The 19,300-nt window shown below is 38.8% G+C and overlaps 1 protein-coding gene across 2 annotated transcripts in view; it reads right to left on the minus strand.

The window, feature by feature from the left end:
• Positions 1 to 236: 236 nt before the first annotated feature.
• LOC126278886 (probetacellulin-like) overlaps positions 237 to 19,300 on the minus strand; it is a 408,506-nt gene continuing 389,442 nt past the window's right edge. For both annotated transcript variants that reach the window (XM_049979163.1, XM_049979170.1), the window contains 5 exons: positions 11,915 to 12,086; positions 6,576 to 6,637; positions 6,354 to 6,486; positions 3,931 to 4,030; positions 237 to 3,838 (listed from right to left, as the gene is read on the minus strand). In XM_049979163.1, coding sequence (XP_049835120.1) covers positions 3,731 to 3,838; positions 3,931 to 4,030; positions 6,354 to 6,486; positions 6,576 to 6,637; positions 11,915 to 12,086 — 575 coding nt within the window. In that variant the 3' untranslated portion in view covers positions 237 to 3,730. The remainder of the gene's footprint in view (positions 3,839 to 3,930; positions 4,031 to 6,353; positions 6,487 to 6,575; positions 6,638 to 11,914; positions 12,087 to 19,300) is intronic.

Consider the following 19,300-nt stretch of genomic DNA (forward strand, 5'->3'; position numbering starts at 1 on the left):
TTTATTACTGAAGGCTACCGCAGTTTTACTTCAGATTCAGTACAACAACTATTGCCTAAATTGTGCTGGTGAGCTTATATAAAATAATAATACAGCGAGTGCTCTGTGGCTATGCCATAATATTCCTTTGCAGTATTAGTCTGGCAATTTCGGAATAAAATGGCTGTGTGGAAACATTTTTGTATCACAAACATCTTAGTTTCAATTTCTTGAGATTCTGTTACATTTCATAAAGCTCCACATAACTGAGTACTTTATTTCCAAAATTAAACTGCACCTGATACACAATGTGTCGTTAAGATGTGAAGACACTTAATACTTTTCTTACACTGCCAACTAGATGCTTCAACTAAAGAAGCATCTGGCAGTGAGAGAGCTGTATTAGAAGACTGTAGACATCAATGTTATTTATATCTGATTTGTTTCAAAATAAATTAAAAAATTTGTCACTGGCAAATACCATGGCTGCAGGTATTCCAAATCCTTTAACTGCATTCTAATCTGTAACAGCCGCCAATTCCAAAAAAAATCACACTTCTGGTACAGAAAACATTATTTTTGATTTTTTTTTTTTTTACTTTTGTATTTGCCACATAAAATACTACACACACAATTCAGTTTATGCCAATTTTTAAATTTAAGCGCATCCTACAGTAAGAGATCCAAAACCAAGATTCGTGATACGTATAACCGATTGTTTATGTTAATGTACGCATTAGAATGAAATTTAACAGTAATACAACAAATTATACTGGATGTAAGTACAACAAATGGCAGGACCGAAAGATTTACAACACAGAAGTGTGATTCTGGAAGTGGAGGACAGTATCCATAAAGAAACTATGTGTTACACATATTTTTGCTTTTTAAAAAATTTACTTGCAAATTCATGACAATACACCAACCATAACAACAATTATTACAATTTTAACAACATGAAATACATTTTAGAAAATTGTTTTCTGAGCATAAGGAACACAACAAATTATTAAAAATAAGAGTTTATAAAAAGGAAGCATAATACTATGTACAACATTTGCAATGTCTTCATACACAGATATTACCAACTATAACTCATAAATTAAACATTAAAGCATGTAGATGTTTTAAATATGGAATACATTACCATGATAATTAAAGACAATTGAAACACTGAATCTTTGGACATAGAAAAACACTGAAGTATAATGCACTGTAAAAGTTAAATCAAAAAATCTACATTCATGCAAATGCTCTCACTCTTGCTCACACCAGTGACTAGTTTTGAAGGACATTTACGCATATTTGGTGGCAAGAATACATTACGAGGAATTCGTGTTTCCACTGTTTTGTTGAATACCTGAGAATCTGTGAAATATTGTGTGAAATTCTAAATGCTATTGAATGCAAATACATCACAATCTGTCTCATATACTGTGTACTAGTATGAAATAGCTGTTGACTTGTTGAGTTATTCTGATGAAGATAACTCTGCATGTAAATAAAGATAAACAAAGTGCAACATTATTTAGACAATACCAGAACAACATGCAGCCATGGTACAACTGTCTAAAATAAGTCGGTTTAGTTGAAATTTTTGTGAGGATAATTACTCTAGGAACATTAATAATTAACATAACTATGGAATATGTTCAGTGCATAACTGTTTTTGGAATACTTATCATTGTGTATATACATACACATACACATTTAAAAGCTGACATATCACATTGAAGCTAAACTCAGCATGTGAGTAATAAATATGGGCAAAATTTAGAATACATCACTGCTACTCTTCTAATTAACAATTTAGTTTTAACTGCCGCAATTAATCATTAAGAATGGTTAGTCTCTTCCACCATCACATATGCTGACACTTTCCTTTTGAAACATCTGTAACTGAGGCTAGATGCTCATTTCTACAGAATTCTTCACACTGCAGAAGTCATATATTTGCATATACAGTTATTATGACTGAAACTTTGGTATGGATTATTGAGGGAGAAAGTTGGCCTCATATTAAATATTAACTTTATATCTTTGGTATTCATGTGTAAGAGAAACAAGAAATTTTTAATATAAAAATAAAACTTGCAGCCAAGGTATAGTGTTATCAGTAACAACAATGTTCCTTCCAAGTTAGCAAGAGGAAGCTGGAATGAAACGCAGCAAATTACCAGACAGGACAACAGCTGCCAAGAAGGCTAATTACACACACATTCATCTCCATACATTCTATTTTTCAGGCACACATATATGTACACCATATGCAAACTTATAACTGGATTAGAATACAAGTGCTAACTTCTAAAAATAATAATAGCAATAATAATAAATTAGGAACCAAGTAATTATAAATGAAGAATGGAAATAAGTAGTATGTTCTGTAAGATTATGAAAAATTTGTACAGAGATGAAAACAGAGGCTCTTCTCAATATCTACAAAATATACATGTTAGTACGGAAATAGTCCGGTATCAAATGCACGAACATATACATAAATATATGCATATTTTCAGATTTTCAAAAATTATGAAAAGACTTTTAATCTTTCTTACCTTGGAATACTTCCATTTTTATACTTTTGTTACTATTTACATATATTACAAAAACAACATTAATATTACAGCTGCCAGAGTTTAATTAATGAATATGTTAACTCATCTTCCAGCGCAATAAACAAATTTTATTTCAGTACGTTCCAATGTATTTCAGTACGTTCCAATGGACTACTCTGCATACAAAATATTCAACTTTTGATACAGAATGAAACTAAACTGTTTCCTGGCATTACAGAGAATTATCGTGCTTCCAACAGTTACAGGGAAATATTGTTTGTGAAAATAAACACAAATTCTGTATTTAGAACCAAAAATAAAATAAACAACAAATGAATGAAAACTGGAAAATTTCTGTTAGATCTATGATGTAATGATTAACTTAGCAACCGCAATTTGACAACAATAAATAAATACAAATTAAAGAAAGTCACTGTGAACGGAATGTGTTGTGATTACTAGATAATTTGCTTTACAGTAATTACATAGGATAATAATTATCCTGACACTGTCGTACGTAACTAGGTCAGTGTCCCACATATCATGTAATAAGTGGAATCACTCGTGCCAGAACACAATATGTAATGACTTAGTACATATCGGTATCAACTGTCAGCTCACTAATGAAATGCCATTACATCTGTTTCTATTGCAGGTGTAATACTATAATAACAAGGTTTTCCTCCTATGTATCAGTCAGTACAAGAGGTTGAACATGAACATTTGTGAATAAGCGTTTTTATCAAAGCACATCTACTCGCCTGCCAGCAAGAAACAGATATATAAGCCTACTCTAACATCAGACAGACTATATTCCTCTGCGAGGCATAAAAAAGGCAATACTTTTGTCATTAAACTGATACAGTTGCTGCCACTGTAAAAATATTCATCCATACCAAACAGTCAGTTACCATGCTAATGTATCAGGGAAATAAGGCAGTCTTATTTAGTAAAAAGAAAAAAAAGAAGAGAAATGAAAGAAATTAACAACACAAGAAGCAACAGAATGTTACTTCACAAACTGAACACATGTCTAAACCACTGTGGATCTATCTCGATATTCACATGCTGAGTGATTAACACATCCATTTTCTGGCTGCCAAACTGTATGTGTCTTATACAATACAATAAATATATTTTCATCAAGCAAAATACTTATACGAAATAATAACAGACGGAACTATTCACATTCTTCACGCTCTCGACACAGGTTGGTGCCACTGACTGCTAGGCAACTGTTCTGTGCCGGCATGAGTAACAAGCGTAGTGAAGCCTGCTGTTTCCACTGGCATATGAGATTCCTGAAACCAGACAACAGACAGATAAGCAATACTTCAAACAATGGTATGCACCAATAAAATTTCAAATTCACACAAACGGAAAATGCACTTACAGATGAATTCTGAGTCTGATTCGATCTACCAATGGAGATGGCCAGTACATCTCTACTGAAAGGTCGTTGTTCGATGTCTCGACTGCTACCGTCTGTACAACTGCAACATAAGAATAGGTTATTTATAAAAACAACAGCAACTAATACTCCTACAACAACAACTTGAATATATGATGTTGTCAATGTCACTGTTAGGATGTATGTAAAACCATAGCAAAGTTCAGAAGCTGTATGTGTGATCTGCAGGTCTGCCTTGATACATTTAGTTTGGTTATTATACCAAGTTGCCAGTGAAATTGTGTTTATTAGTAAAAACCATAGGAACAAAGTAAGCTGACAAACAGCACTGAATAGATGAACTTTTAAGCATAAAGATGTAGTTTTCAAAATAGTCACCAAGTGAATCAAGGCTAACACAACACACATTATGAGGAAATCTCAACAGATTATTCAAGTACTGTCATCGAACTATATCAACAACACCTGTCGGCAGCTGAGGGTTTCAATTAATCATCATTTGTCATGCAAGAAACAAAAAAGTAAAGTAATAAAAACTTAACAGAAGATGACCTGATAGCAAATCATCACTAAAACTAGGTTCAGAATATGAAGTGTTTGCATCATGGCAGACTACAAATCCCACATTGTACTCTGTGTACATGTATCAACAAGATGATCATACAAGTACTGGAAATGTAATGGTATGAACTTTACAATGGAGTTCCTGGTTCCAAACGCAGAAACACAGTCAGAAACTCTCTTCACTCATGTACAACAGATACTTGCTGCTCCTCCTGCAAGAGAAAATCCAGAGGACTGAGACCAATAGAGTGACTTGGCATGTCACAATCCCAATATAACCTTTATCACTTATGAAGCACGTCGGACTGGGTAATAAACTACACAGACCATCTGTCAACCACATTAAGTTTTCTTAACACTAGGTGAAAGTCTTGAAATCACACTATTATCTCAATATAGGATGATTATGGGCCATATAACTGTAAAAAATTGTTTCTTTTTGGTCCAGGAATACCCTCCTGAAAATTGTAGCATTACTTATCAGACACACTGTACATTTATAAAACAAAGAGGTTATAATCAGAATTTATTAAAACAGATTCCAGTGCTGTGCTGCACAGTAGAAAGTTTTAACATTTCAAATAACCATGTGAGTAGTTATTAGATGAGTGAGAAATCCATCTATGGTTAGCATACAGACTGTGAATAATGGCCAAATGAAAGTAGCAAGGCTGCTAGATTTAGTAAGGGCACTACTGCAATGACCTTATTTGCAAGATAACAGGAAATAAAGGAAAGTTGTGGAATTTGCTGTTGTATTATCACTTACATCTCTAACACGGCAATTCTTCAGTGCCAAACCGCCCAATATTATTCATGACTTGTTAAAGTATTGTAACTAAAAAAGGCAACAAATTTCCTGTGTCTAAGGGACAGTCAAATTTAAATGAGACAGGTGGAAAACTAAGTAAACTGCTAGTTATTGTAAAAGTAATTGACATAACTGTTAATACATTTATCCCACTGTGAGACAAGACTGTCAATGTTTTCATGGAGCAATGTTTGCAGTTACCTATGCAAAGATGTACCCTGACATTACCTCTTCATCTGAAGCAAATCAACGGCCACAAATGTCTTCCTTCAGGACTCCAAAAATTTGGAAATTGCAAGGGAAGAGAACAATGCTGTTTGGAGGATTTGGAAGGGCTCCCCAGTGAAACTTCTACAGCATAGTCTAAACAACCTTGGGACTGAGTGGGCCCACTCACATGTTTCTAGTAAACAGCAGCAAAGTTCCGCTAGCAGCCCCTTAGACGTTCTCCATACAATGCAAATCTCACCCGTGTGACTTCCATGTTTTTGGAGCCCTGAAGAAACACATTCATAGCCAATGATTTCCTCCGGTTGAAGACACCCATGAGTACCATCATTGTTCTGTAGGCAAGCATAAACTTTTTTTACATGGAAGCATTGACTCCTGTCTTACAGTGGGATAAATGAATTAACAGTAATGGTGATTACTTTTGAAATAAAAGTAATTTACTTATTCCCCCTTCCCCCCCCCCCCCCCCACCACCCCCAATCTGTCTTGTTTTCGTTTGACTAACCCCATACATAGTGCACACACAAATTAGCTAAAAACAATGATCAAAATGACACGACAAATAACTCTTGTCAAACATGAGTAAACACGGGGAAAGAATATGGTGATAAGGGAAATACAGGAGATAAGCTGAATGTAAGGTGTAAGATGAGAGTGAGGGGTAAATGAGGATGAGCATTGAATCAGAGTTAGGAGTAATTCCCTTGAGAGAGAGAGAGAGAGAGAGAGAGAGAGAGAGAGAGAGAGAGAGAGAGAGAGAGAGAGAGAGAGAGAATAATTTCTACAAACAAGAGCTCACCTGGCTCGTAGTTCTTTTTGTTTTCGCTGTAGGTGAATGTAAACAGCTATACAAACAAAAACGACAAGGAACACAGCAATTGTGGCACCACCTGCAATGCTGGCCGTCTCTAGCATAACACGCTGCCGGGATGCTGCACAAAATACAAAAATCAAACGTAAGTTATTGGTCACTTCAGGAATGAGAGATAATTTTCATCAATTCAAACCTTATATTACTTACGTAAGTAAGTTCCATCCAAGTCTTTGTATTCGCACCTTTGTCCCATGTACCCATCTGCACACCTGCAACAAACAGATTTGCTTAACATTTACCTCTAATCAAATTTCCAATGTGGTGCCCATGCACACATCTTTCACAAACAGAAACAGTTTGCTCTTTCTACTCTATGGCACTATGCTCACAAGTAATTCCAATATTAATTATGTTTTTCATTGTGTGTTTCATAAAGAACCAAACTGCAAATAATTATTTTACTTTCTAAGAGAATCTCTTCTTACAACAATAATCTAGAAGTCTTTTCTTGTTGACTGGCACTAATTCATAGTTCAAAAATTATTTTCTAAAATGGAGTAATAAGGATGAAATAAGGGATCGTCAAACCCATTTTGCATATCACTGCCCTCCTGAAGTACGTATGTAACACCACATGAACAATATTTTGCACTTTCATAATCATCTGACATCACTAGTTTGAAGTGACCACAGGCTAAGAGATATCTACAAAAATACCTTCATATTTGCCACAGATAATATGCAAAAATTTACATAGCCCAGATGACTAAGGCTTTTTCACATTTTAAGGAACACTGTTGGTAAAACATCAAGATATTCACCAGAGCACCATGGTGCTAAATATGCTACAATTAACTGCCCCATGTCAAAAAGAGCCCCACTGTCTATTTAAGTAAATGATACATAGGATACACATCAGAAACAGCAGTATGTATCTAACAACAACATGGATATCAGTTTCTTGGTTTCAAAAAATCTCTAGCAGGCAGGAGCAGACAAACTGAGAATCACATGCCATGAACTTGCATCCCTACATACTGGAACAACACTCTCAACTTACTGTAGAGAAAAATATTTCTCCACAGGAGATTGCATTGTTTTCACACAGAGATAAATTCTTAGTCTCATCCTGGCTTGCAATGGACTATAAGTATGGTAACAGACTAAGCGACAATTATTTCCTACACTGTCAGTTCATAACATGGACTATTGTGTGCAAACTGTCAACAATGTATCGTTAGTCACTATATTTCAGGAGCCCCAGTTTTTTATGGTAGTTTTTTGTTGCCGGTGATTAAGGATCATTCCTATACTATACAAGTTAACAATTATAAGCTACCTAGTCTTTCAAGCCCCTGGTAGTGTGTTACTAATCTGTGGTCCAAAAACTGCTACATCTGCATTTCATAGTACAGATGTCACAGGATAGCAAAATAGTGCCACATGTACATATCATTAGAGGATTATAAAATCACACACATTTAAATCTACAGAGGACAGTACTTTAATAATAGTTATATAGAGTAATTTATAATTATTTTTGAATATATCATCATCATCATCATCATCATCATCATCATCATCATCATCGTAGTAGTAGTAGTAGTAGTAGTAGTAGTAGTAGTAGTAGTAGTAGTAGTAGTAAGATCAATAATAAGCACTGAACGTCCAAATTACTTTCGTAAACCAAGCACATTTCATGAATCCCACATTTGCGCATCTACCCTATAGGTTGCTAAACGAAAGCTTGTGTATGAAACGTAACTTTGTCAAAATTTCAAAGGATCAGGGTTCATCAACGAGCTTAGCCATTATCCACTTGTGGCTGTGAGAATTATAGAAAAGTGGAGAACACAACTGATTCTATGTGAAGGACTGAAGCATAACGCGATTATTCCATTTTTGCAAACTAATCTCTTCCGAAGAATCTCGAGCAGCATCAAACATTTTATGCATCATATGCTCGTATATTCTGCAAGATCAAGTGGTTGACAAATGGAGGTTACGTTTGCTGGGATTATATGAACTGTGATTTTGTCTTCCGGTAGGTTATTTTGTAAGCACTTGTCACAAAGAACATTAGCATCTTTGTGGGGCTGGTAAGAATCCATTATCAGCAGAAGTTTCTCTCCACCGATTTATTCCACTACCACTTCTCGTAAAAAAAATCCTGATCAGTTCTCTGGTCATTTTGCCGGAGGAGTGAGAGTCTACGATTAAATTTGGTTCTGAGAACATGGACTGGTGTGTATGAGTACTCAAAGAACGATGTTCTTTAAGGACAAATGGCTCAAATGGTTCAAATGGCTCTGAGCACTATGTGACTTAACACCTGAGGTCATCAGTCCTCTAGAACTAACTACTTAAACCTAGCTAACCCAAGGACATCACACACATCCATGTGTGTGGCAGGATTCGAACCTGTGACCGTAGCAGTCACGCATTCCAGACTGAAGCGCCTAGAACCTCTCGGCCACAGAGGTCGGCCTTTAAGGACAACAAACAGCTTTGGAGCAAGTTGGCTCGTCTGTGAAAGCAAAGGAATAATTGTGTATGATTAGATTGTCTCGAGAATTGTCTGTACAACCTCTACAATATCTTTAGAATTGCCAAAAGAACATTGCTACAAACTCTGAAAAGTCCTTTTATAAGACAGGAAAATGTTTTCGCATCTAACAGTTTCAAGCGTAAAAAATTAAAGAAATGTCACACTTGGGGTTTGCACATGTGAATGTGGTACGACGATCTCTCGCTGTTATTTTTAATTATCGTTTACCGTTTACGCATGCTCTACTGAACGAGAGTACATAGCACGATCTAAACCGGTGTTTCATGTGATACTCTATCGACGTACAATGTTAGGTACTGATCTGAGTGCCTGACATCTGGAGGTTTGGGTGTAAGTGCTACAACCACCACACTGTTTATTGTACTGTGGGTAGGTTACTGAATGGAGGCTTAGTTCTGCTCAGCTTTAGTCAATAGCCCTCAGTGCGAACTGACGTTAGACTGACGAAAGCGTTCGCTGTGTAAGTGGGGTGTCCTGGGAGGGCTTACGGCGCGAGGTGGAGGCGGCATTCCAGACCAGGACGACAAACGCCGCGGTTGTTTCCCATTCCCAGCGCTGGGGCGCCGCTAATCCGCGCCGCAGCTGCCCGCGCATGCGTCTCGCGCACCTGCCTTTCACGAACACGCTGGTCGCGCCGAAATTCCTTGACTCCATAATGTGGTCCGAATACTTTTCCGACAAAAGGTGAAAAAGAGCAGGCGCGAGGTTTGGAGGCGGCCCGAGGATGGTTCGAGGCAGGGAGCAGTCCGCACACAAAGCCAGACACTCTTCTCACGGACAGCCGTGTACAGTTAACCGATCTTCAACTACCTGAGAGCGGCCCGGCTTAAGAGCCGCGAACGTGCCCGTCCATGCCGCGACACTGTTTAGGGCACAGGTCATCATTCACACCAATTGACCACGTCCGCCGAGCCGCCCGACGGCCTTCCCCGAACAGAACATCTCTTCCCATGCCGCACTGTTATATGACCGAGTGGAACGACTGCTCTCGTTTGATAATGATCGATAAAAAACGTATATCACAAGAATATCTAGTCTTCAAAACAACTACAGAAATGTCTTTGGAGTGTGCGCGTGTTTACGATCTAATAACATTTCGCAGTTCATGACGCCTCGTCCTGCAGAACGCATCCTCGACACTAACACTATAAACGCAATCACACGTACACCAGCTACGTTTAACGTGAAGTCTCGAGCAATCGCAGTTATTTCCCTATATAAACAAGTTGCTGGGAATGCAAAAAACAAAAGCTGCGGAAAGCTGTGCAATGGAGAAATTTAAAGTATTCTCCATTTTACCCTTGTTCGGCTGAGACGTGTACCAGCGCTTTTAGGCCGAACACCAGCCACGCTGAATGACATTAGTTCCGTGACTCCCAGAATAATATACTGAAAGGGGACTTTTGCATAGCTTGCAGAGAAGACTTAGTAAGCCATTGAATCGTTTATCAAGTAAAGGGCATAGAAGCTAATGATCTCTAGTTGGCAAAAATTTCCCCCAGTTTGCCAGATATCTTTCGATACGCCCCGTGTGTCACAGAAGCGCAAACGGTTAATTAACAGTTTTGAAATAATTCATTTATTTTAATTTTTATAAAAATGGTTTCGAATTATGAGAACCTCTAGTGCATGAAATTATAGTTTTCTCTCCAAACAGTTTTTCCAGTGTTTGTTGGCAGAGGGATGCATTCTGCTGTTCCTCACCTAAGGCACGTGTTCGTCTTAAGACTTTTCACTTCTTGACGTATCGATCAAATCCTTAGAAAGGGCCAGTTTCTGATTTCACTATTTTACGACACCACTGAGCTTTAGTGCAAATATCTTAAGTGTTCAATGATAGCAAAGAAATAACTAAGCAGTTACAAACATACTTTCCCCACTCTCATTTGAAGGGGTAACTGCAGAACATGGGTTCACACAAAAATTTGACACCCACTTCTTGTTTTGAGCTTCGTTGGAACACTGTAGTAATTAAAGTAATTTACAACAATGATAATGACATCACAGGACGTCCTACTTTCGACATTTTTTCCCAAACACTCCTTCGCACTAGGTGCACATTCAGCCCTCCAAGGAATATGATATGCACAAAGAATGTAACTTTTTCACTTGTGTGTGTCTTGCAAAATTATGTGAAGTCCCAGTGTAGGATGGTCGAAGGAGTCCATGTATAATGATATGGCATACTGCAAACTCACTGAACTTGTTTCACTTGTTTACATACTACACTACAATATTATTCTCTTCGGTAATACTTTAACAATATTGAGGCGGAAGCATCGTAAAGCCTGTGTGGAGTGCCCAAAAATGAAACAGTGGTAAGAATAATGTTAATCATCGAAATCTCTCAAGAAGAACTGCTCGCCACTCTCTTCTGGTTCTAACCTCACTTGGAGTTAACTGGTCAAGAGCTACTGTAAAACCTATCAGCAGCTGGAAGTCCTTGCCTATTATAACTTTATTGACAAATCTTAATATACAGAAGGAGCAAATTGCTAATCTTCCACCTAAAGCCTCATACTCCAACACTTCCTAGTACCAAGTGTATATCTCGTTTATGGAGCAATCTTACATAAATTTTTTGAGATATTTATGCACAGACTGTTTAGTAATCGTAATTAAATGTGGGATTTTGCTAGTCTGCTTACCGTTACAGAAACCATCGTAATATTACAGAAAATCATGAAACTTCTTGGATCGTGGCGTAGTATTTATTAATTTATGTCCACTTTTTTTACAACACCAATGGACCGTTGCCTATCACTCTTTAGTGTGAATTATTACAATAATAAATATTTTTCCCCAACGTGCTGAATCGAATTAAGTTTACAATATCTCTCACATTGTTTTTCCTTATTTCTTTTTGTTCCTGCTACCATCGCACTTAACACTAAGATTGCTGCTACTACTACTACTACTACTACTACTACTACTACTATGACGTGGACGTTGGTGGGGACCACATCGGAATACTCACTCGCAATTGTAGAGGAGGGAATCGCCGATCTTGACGACGAAGCAGGTGGCGTGGTTGAGGCAGTACCACTTGGCGTAGGTCGGCGGGCAATCGTACGTGTGGAATGTGACGTTGGGCCGCGCCGTGGGGGCTGCGGACCGCGGCTTGGGCGTCGACCTGCTCGAGCATGCCTCTGCAACACACCAACACGAGCGTCTGCCGTCACTCCACAGCCAAATCACAAGTTCCATATATGAAAAAGGCGAAGCTCCTTCACCGGTGCGCTTTCACAACATTTAATATTCAATGTATTTGTTCATTAAGAATCAGCATAGCTTACATCACGCAGGACGTGCACAGTTGTCTCTACCCGGAAATAAGCTCGATGTTTGCTTCACTATGCTACGAGTTACCGACAGCGACCTCAATCCATACGCTTCCCCACGACAATAAATATTAATTTCAGCTTTTTCCTTAACACAAGATTTAAAATAATTTATATATAGCTTTTACTTCTTTATACTACGGATAACCACCAGAACCCATTTTTCATTTACAGTAGATAAGGAAGCAGTTTTTTCATTCATACTGGCTGCAGTACATTTTCTTAAGGAGAACTTCCCTTAGATTCCGCAGTAGTTTGTGACTAGCTTTGATGACGGTCAAGTCAACTCAGCATTAACTGTAGCGTCTGAAAGACGCGAAAGTTTACCCACTGCATGCAGAGATTTTACTGCTCTTTAATAATTAATGGAATTAATAAAATTATGTGGTTAATGCCTCGAACGTGGAATATGCGCTCCAACAAATTTCACTGGTTGCTGTTGTCCAGTCAGGGCCAGCCTAGAGCGCGATCAACAGGAGCGTCTGACAACCAAGAACGGATTTCTTGTTATCTTACTGTTATATCTTCCGACAGATAGACAACACAAACACTGACTCCAAGCGACTCCCGCCAATTCAGACAAACGTACGATACAGAAAGATGTGAAGCCACCGGTGACACGTACAGTGTACGAAAGTGAAGCTGATATCGACGCTGTGGTCGTTTGAATGCCAGAGTGCTTTCGATTAGCAACTGATCGAGTCACTTAGGGTGTGCCTGGAGGAATTATGAGTACTCGGGTATACGAAGGAAAAAAGGCCTAGAAAACATGGGCTCTAAAACACATACTTCAAAGCTGAGAAGACTTCATTATCTTCGATACTGTGAAACAAATTTCTTCTACTGGAAGGTCTTTACTTACGATATTTTTGGAGGAGATAGTATGGATCAAAATAAGAAAAAATGGTGTAGTAAACATGGGGACTAATGTATACTTCAAAGTGTTATTGTATGAGCAAATGTTGAATACAAGAGATGTGTTTAATACAAGAGATGTGTTTAATACAAGAGATGTGTTTAATACAAGAGATGTGTTTAATACAAGAGATGTGTTTAATACAAGAGATGTGTTTAATACAAGAGATGTGTTTAATACAAGAGATGTGTTTAATACAAGAGATGTGTTTAATACAAGAGATGTGTTTAATACAAGAGATGTGTTTATTTAATACAAGAGATGTGTTTCCCAGTAGCAAATATGAAGTAGCGCTCGTAACTCTTAAGGTATACACTTCATAGCTCATGTTTACTGGACATTTTTTTTTTTGTTTTGGTTTACTACCAACTCTCAAAATCTAGAAAGCAAAGATCTTACAGTATAAGAGATTTGCTTCACAATATCGAAGATTAAGTGGTTATAGCTCTTAAGCAGGCATTTTAGAGTCCATGTTTACTAGACTTTTTTGCTCCGAATGATAGTTTCACCATATCTCTGAATATTGTCCTTGTTCCTGGGACATCCTGTATGTGTTCTAAAGAATAATGCAAAAAAAACTTTAGGTCAATCGGACATCTAATCTCGAATCATCCTAGCATGGAGAAACGGATTCGAATCCTTTGAAAGCAGGTAAATATCTGCAACACAAATCGAGTAGTGAACTAGATTTTTTTACGATATTTAGAAAGACAAATTACGTTAACATAAAAAAGACGTTACATACATGCTGAGGTACGCCGTTGCACCAATACGACAGAAAATTAGATAAAAGTTGCTGAAAACTAGATTCTTGGCTTCTGCATATCGATTAACGGTGCGGTTCAGAGAAATGAGTAAGAGAGAGAGTTTATATTGTGATTATCACCAAAAAACTAAAGATACAAAATCAATATTTTGTTTGCTTGCTGGTCAATGTCTGTAGTCCTGGTACACACTGAAATCCCCGTGCTACAGATCTGTATTAATCCACCGGAGGAGCCGAAACAAAACTGTACATCACACTGGTCAGTGAAGTAATTGTGCGGTATTTCGTTTTCATTATTTGAAGCGGAACAACGCTCCAACGATCAACGCAGAGTTGGTGCAACTACACAACAAAAATACAAGGGTGGTTTGATATGGTCTGGTAAATTTCCCTTAAGGAATGGGAAATTTTTGATGCGCATTCGCGGTCGGTAAGCTCGATTGTTCCAGTTCAGATGTGTAAGTTCAACAATGTACTGTTGACAGCAGCTCGAATTGATCGGTTTGTCAACTACGATTTTACGATTTAAAAAAAAAAAAAATGGAGAAAACCGAGTTTCGTGCAGTTATTAAACAATTTCATTTGAAGGGGCTGACTGACGCACAAATCAAAAAATGGATAAAGTCCACGAGGGCTTTGCACCATCATTGATGACCATTTATTTTTTGGATTAATGAATGAACGTGAACGACAGGCACCAAAGACGAAGCGCGCCCCGGCCGTCAGCACTGAGATCATCACAAAGGAAACCATTGACAAAATCCGGCTATCAAGAAGCTGTGCGCGAGGTGGGTGACGCGATTACTCGCAGTCGACCAAAATTGCATGCGGCACAACATTTGAATACAATGGCTGGCGATGTTCAGTCGCAATCCGCAAGACTTTTTGCGCCGATTCTACTGCTGATGAAACCTGGATCCCTTATCGTACACCAGACTCAAAGCGGCAGTCAAAGTAGAGGACAAAGGCCGGAGACAGTACACCGAAGAAGGCAAACACCATTTTGTCAGCTGGTAAGGTGATTGCCACTGTTTTTTTTGGATTCCGAAGATATAATGATCATAGCCCCCCCTGAACCATGCACCTTGCCGTTGGTGGGGAGGCTTGCATGCCTCAGCGATACAGATAGCCGTACCGTAGCTCCAACCACAACGGAGGGGTATCTGTTGAGAGGCCAGACAAACGTGTGGCTCCTCAAGAGGGGCAGCAGCCTTTTCAGTAGTTGAAGGGGCAACAGTCTGGATGATTGATTGATCTGGCCTTTTAACAATAACCAAAACGGCCTTGCTGTGCTGGTACTGCGAACGGCTGAAACCAAGGGGAAACTACGGCCTAATTTTTCCCGAGGGCATGCAGCTTTACTGTATGATTAAATGATGATGGCGTCCTCTTGGGTAAAATATTCCGGAGGTAAAATAGTCCCCCATTCGGATCTCCGGGCGGGGACTACTCAGGAGGATGTCGTTATCAGGAGAAAGAAAACTGGCATTCTACGGATCGAAGCGTGGAATGTCAGATCCCTTAATAGGGCAGGTAGGTTAGAAAATTTAAAAAGGGAAATGGATAGGTTAAAGTTACATATAGTGGGAATTAGTGAAGTTCGGTGGCAGGAGGAACAAGACTTTTGGTCAGGTGACTACAGGGTTATAAACACAAAATCAAATAGGGTTTTTTTCCGAAATTCCTTCACCAGGGAAGACGGATGGAATATTCCAGAATTTGAAACACGAACATCTGCTAGCTTGAGTTTTTTAGAAGTAGATACCTTAGGGGTTGCGAAGCAACTCAAATCGCTTGATACGGGCAAGTCTTCAGGTCCAGATTGTATACCGATTAGGTTCCTTTCAGATTACGCTGATACTATAGCTCCCTACTTAGCACTCATATACAACCGCTCACTCACCGATAGATCTGTACCTACAGATTGGAAAATTGCGCAGGTCGCACCAGTGTTTAAGAAGGGTAGTAGGAGTAATCCATGTAACTACAGACCCATATCATTGACGTCGGTTTGCAGTAGGGTTTTGGAGCATATACTGTATTCAAACATTATGAATCACCTCGAAGGGAACGATCTATTGACACGTAATCAGCATGGCTTCAGAAAACATCGCTCTTGTGCAACGCAGCTAGCTCTTTATTCGCACGAATTAATGGCCGCTATCGACAGGGGATCTCAAGTTGATTCCGTATTTCTAGATTTCCGGAAAGCTTTTGACACCGTTCCTCACAAGTGACTTCTAATCAAGCTGCGGGCCTATGGGGTATCGTCTCAGTTGTGCGACTGGATTCGTGATTTCCTGTCAGGAAGGTTGCAGTTCGTAGTAATAGACGGCAAATCATCGAGTAAAACTGAAGTGACATCAGGTGTTCCCCAGGGAAGCGTCCTGGGACCTCTGCTGTTCCTGATCTATATAAATGACCTGGGTGACAATCTGAGCAGTTCTCTTAGATTGTTCGCAGATGATGCTGTAATTTACCGTCTAGTAAGGTCATCCGAAGACCAGTATCAGTTGCAAAGCGATTTAGAAAAGATTGCTATATGGTGTGGCAGGTGGCAGTTGACGCTAAATAACGAAAAGTGTGAGATGATCCACATGAGTTCCAAAAGAAATCCGTTGGAATTCGATTACTCGATAAATAGTACAATTCTCAAGGCTGTCAATTCAACTAAGTACCTGGGTGTTAAAATTACGAACAACTTCAGTTGGAAGGACCACATAGATAATATTGTCGGGAAGGCGAGCCAAAGGTTGCGTTTCATTGGCAGGACACTTAGCAGATGCAACAAGTCCACTAAAGAGACAGCTTACACTACACTCGTTCGTCCTCTGTTAGAATATTGCTGCGCGGTGTGGGATCCTTACCAGGTGGGATTGACGGAGGACATCGAAAGGGTGAAAAAAAAGGGCAGCTCGTTTTGTATTATCACGTTATAGGGGAGAGAGAGTAGCAGATATGATACACGAGTTGGGATGGAAGTCATTACAGCATAGACGTTTTTTGTCGCGGCGAGACCTTTTTACGAAATTTCAGTCACCAACTTTCTCTTCCGAATGCGAAAATATTTTGTTGAGCCCAACATACATAAGTAGGAATGATCATCAAAATAAAATAAGAGAAATCAGAGCTCGAACAGAAAGGTTTAGGTGTTCGTTTTTTCCGCTCGCTGTTCGGGAGTGGAATAGTAGAGAGACAGTATGATTGTGGTTCGATGAACCCTCTGCCAAGCACTTAAATGTGAATTGCAGAGTAGTCATGTAGATGTAGATGTAATGCAGGAGTAGGTTTAATAATGAATAAAAAAATAGTAATGCGCGTAAGCTACTACAAACAGCATAGTGAACGCATTATTGTGGTCAAGATAGATACGAAGCCCACACCTACTACAGTAGTACAAGTTTATATGCCAACTAGCTCTGCAGATGAGGAAGAAATTGACGAATTGTATGATGAAATAAAAGAAATTTTTCAGATAGTGAAGGGAAACGAAAATTTAATAGTCATGGGTGACTGGAATTCGGTAGTAGGAAAAGGGAGAGAAGGAAACATAGTAGGTGAATATGGACTGGGGGCAAAGAAATGAAAGAGGAAGCCGCCTGGTAGAATTTTGCACAGAGAATAACTTAACCATAGGTAACACTTGGTTCAAGAAATCATAAAAGAAGGCTGTATTCTTGAAAGAAGCCTGGAGATACTAGAAGGTATCAGATAGATTATATATGGTAAGACAGAGATTTAGGAACCAGGTCTTAAATTGTACGACTTTTCGAGGGGCAGATGTGGACTCTGACCACAATCTATTGGTGATGACCTGTAGATTAAAACTGAAGAAACTGCAAAAAGGTGGAAATTTAAGGAGATGGGACCTGGATAAACTGAAAGAACCAGAGGTTGTACAGAGTTTCAGGGAGAGCATAAGGGAGCAATTGACAGGAATGGGGGAAAGAAATACAGTAGAAGAAGAATGGCTAGCTTTGAGGGATGAAGTAGTGAAGGCAGCAGAGGATCAAGTAGGTAAAAAGACGAGGGCTAGTAGAAATCCTTGGGTAACAGAAGAAATATTGAATTTAATTGGTGAAAGGAGAAAATATAAAAATGCAGTAAATGAAGCAGGCAAAAAGGAATACAGACGTCTCAAAAATGAGATCGACAGGAAGTCCAAAATGGCTAAGCAGGGATGGCTAGAGGAAAAGTGTAAGGATGTAGAGGCCTATCTCACTAGGGGTAAGATAGACACTGCCTACAGGAAAACTAAAGAGACCTTTGGAGATAAGAGAACCACTTGTATGAACATCAAGAGCTCAGATTGAAACCCAGTTCTCAGCAAAGAAGGGAAAGCAGAAAGGTGGAAGGAGTATATAGAGGGTCTATAAAAGGGCAATGTACTTGAGGACAATATTATGGAAATGGAAGAGGATGTAGATGAAGATGACAGAGCACTGAAAGACCTGAGTCGAAACAAGGCCCCCCGGAGTAGACAACATTCCATTGGAACTACTGACGGCCTTGGGAGACCCAGTCCTGACAAAACTCTACCATCTGGTGAGCAAGATGTATGAGACAGGTGAAATACCCTCAGATTTCAAGAAGAATATATTAATTCCAATCCCAAAGAAAGCAGGTGTTGACAGATGTGAAAATTACTGAACTATCATTTTAATAAGTTACAGCTGCAAAATACTAACGCGAATTCTTTACAGACGAATGGAAAAACTAGTAGAATCCGACCTCGGGGAAGATCAGTTTGGATTCCGTAGAAATGTTGGAACACGTGAGGCAATACTGACCCTAAGACTTATCTTAGAAGCTAGATTAAGGAAGGGCAAACCCACGTTTCTAGCATTGGTAGACTTAAGAGAAAGCTTTTGACAATGTTGACTAGAATACTCTTTCAAATTCTGAAGGTGGCTGCGGTAAAATACAGGGAGCGAAAGGCTATTTACAATTTGTACAGAAACCAGATGGCAGTTATAAGAGTCGAGGGGCAAGAAAGGGAAGCAGTGGTTGGTAAGGGAGTGAGACAGGGTTGTAGCCTCTCCCCGATGTTATTCAATCTGTATATTGAGCAAGCTGTGAAGGAAACGAAAGAAAAATTCGAAGTAGGTATTAAAATCCATGGAGAAGAAATAAAAATGTTGAGGTTCGCCGATGACATTATAATTCTGTCAGAGACAGCAAAGGACTTGGAAGAGCAGTTGAACGGAATGGACAGTGTCTTGAAAGGAGTATATAAGATGAACATCAACAAAAGCAAAATGACAGTAATGGAATGTAGTCGAATTAAGTCGGGTGATGTTGAGGGTATTAGATTAGGAAATGAGACACTTCAAGTAGTAA

The sequence above is a fragment of the Schistocerca gregaria genome, chromosome 1 (genome assembly GCF_023897955.1).
Source record: "Schistocerca gregaria isolate iqSchGreg1 chromosome 1, iqSchGreg1.2, whole genome shotgun sequence".
NCBI lineage: Eukaryota > Metazoa > Arthropoda > Insecta > Orthoptera > Acrididae > Schistocerca > Schistocerca gregaria.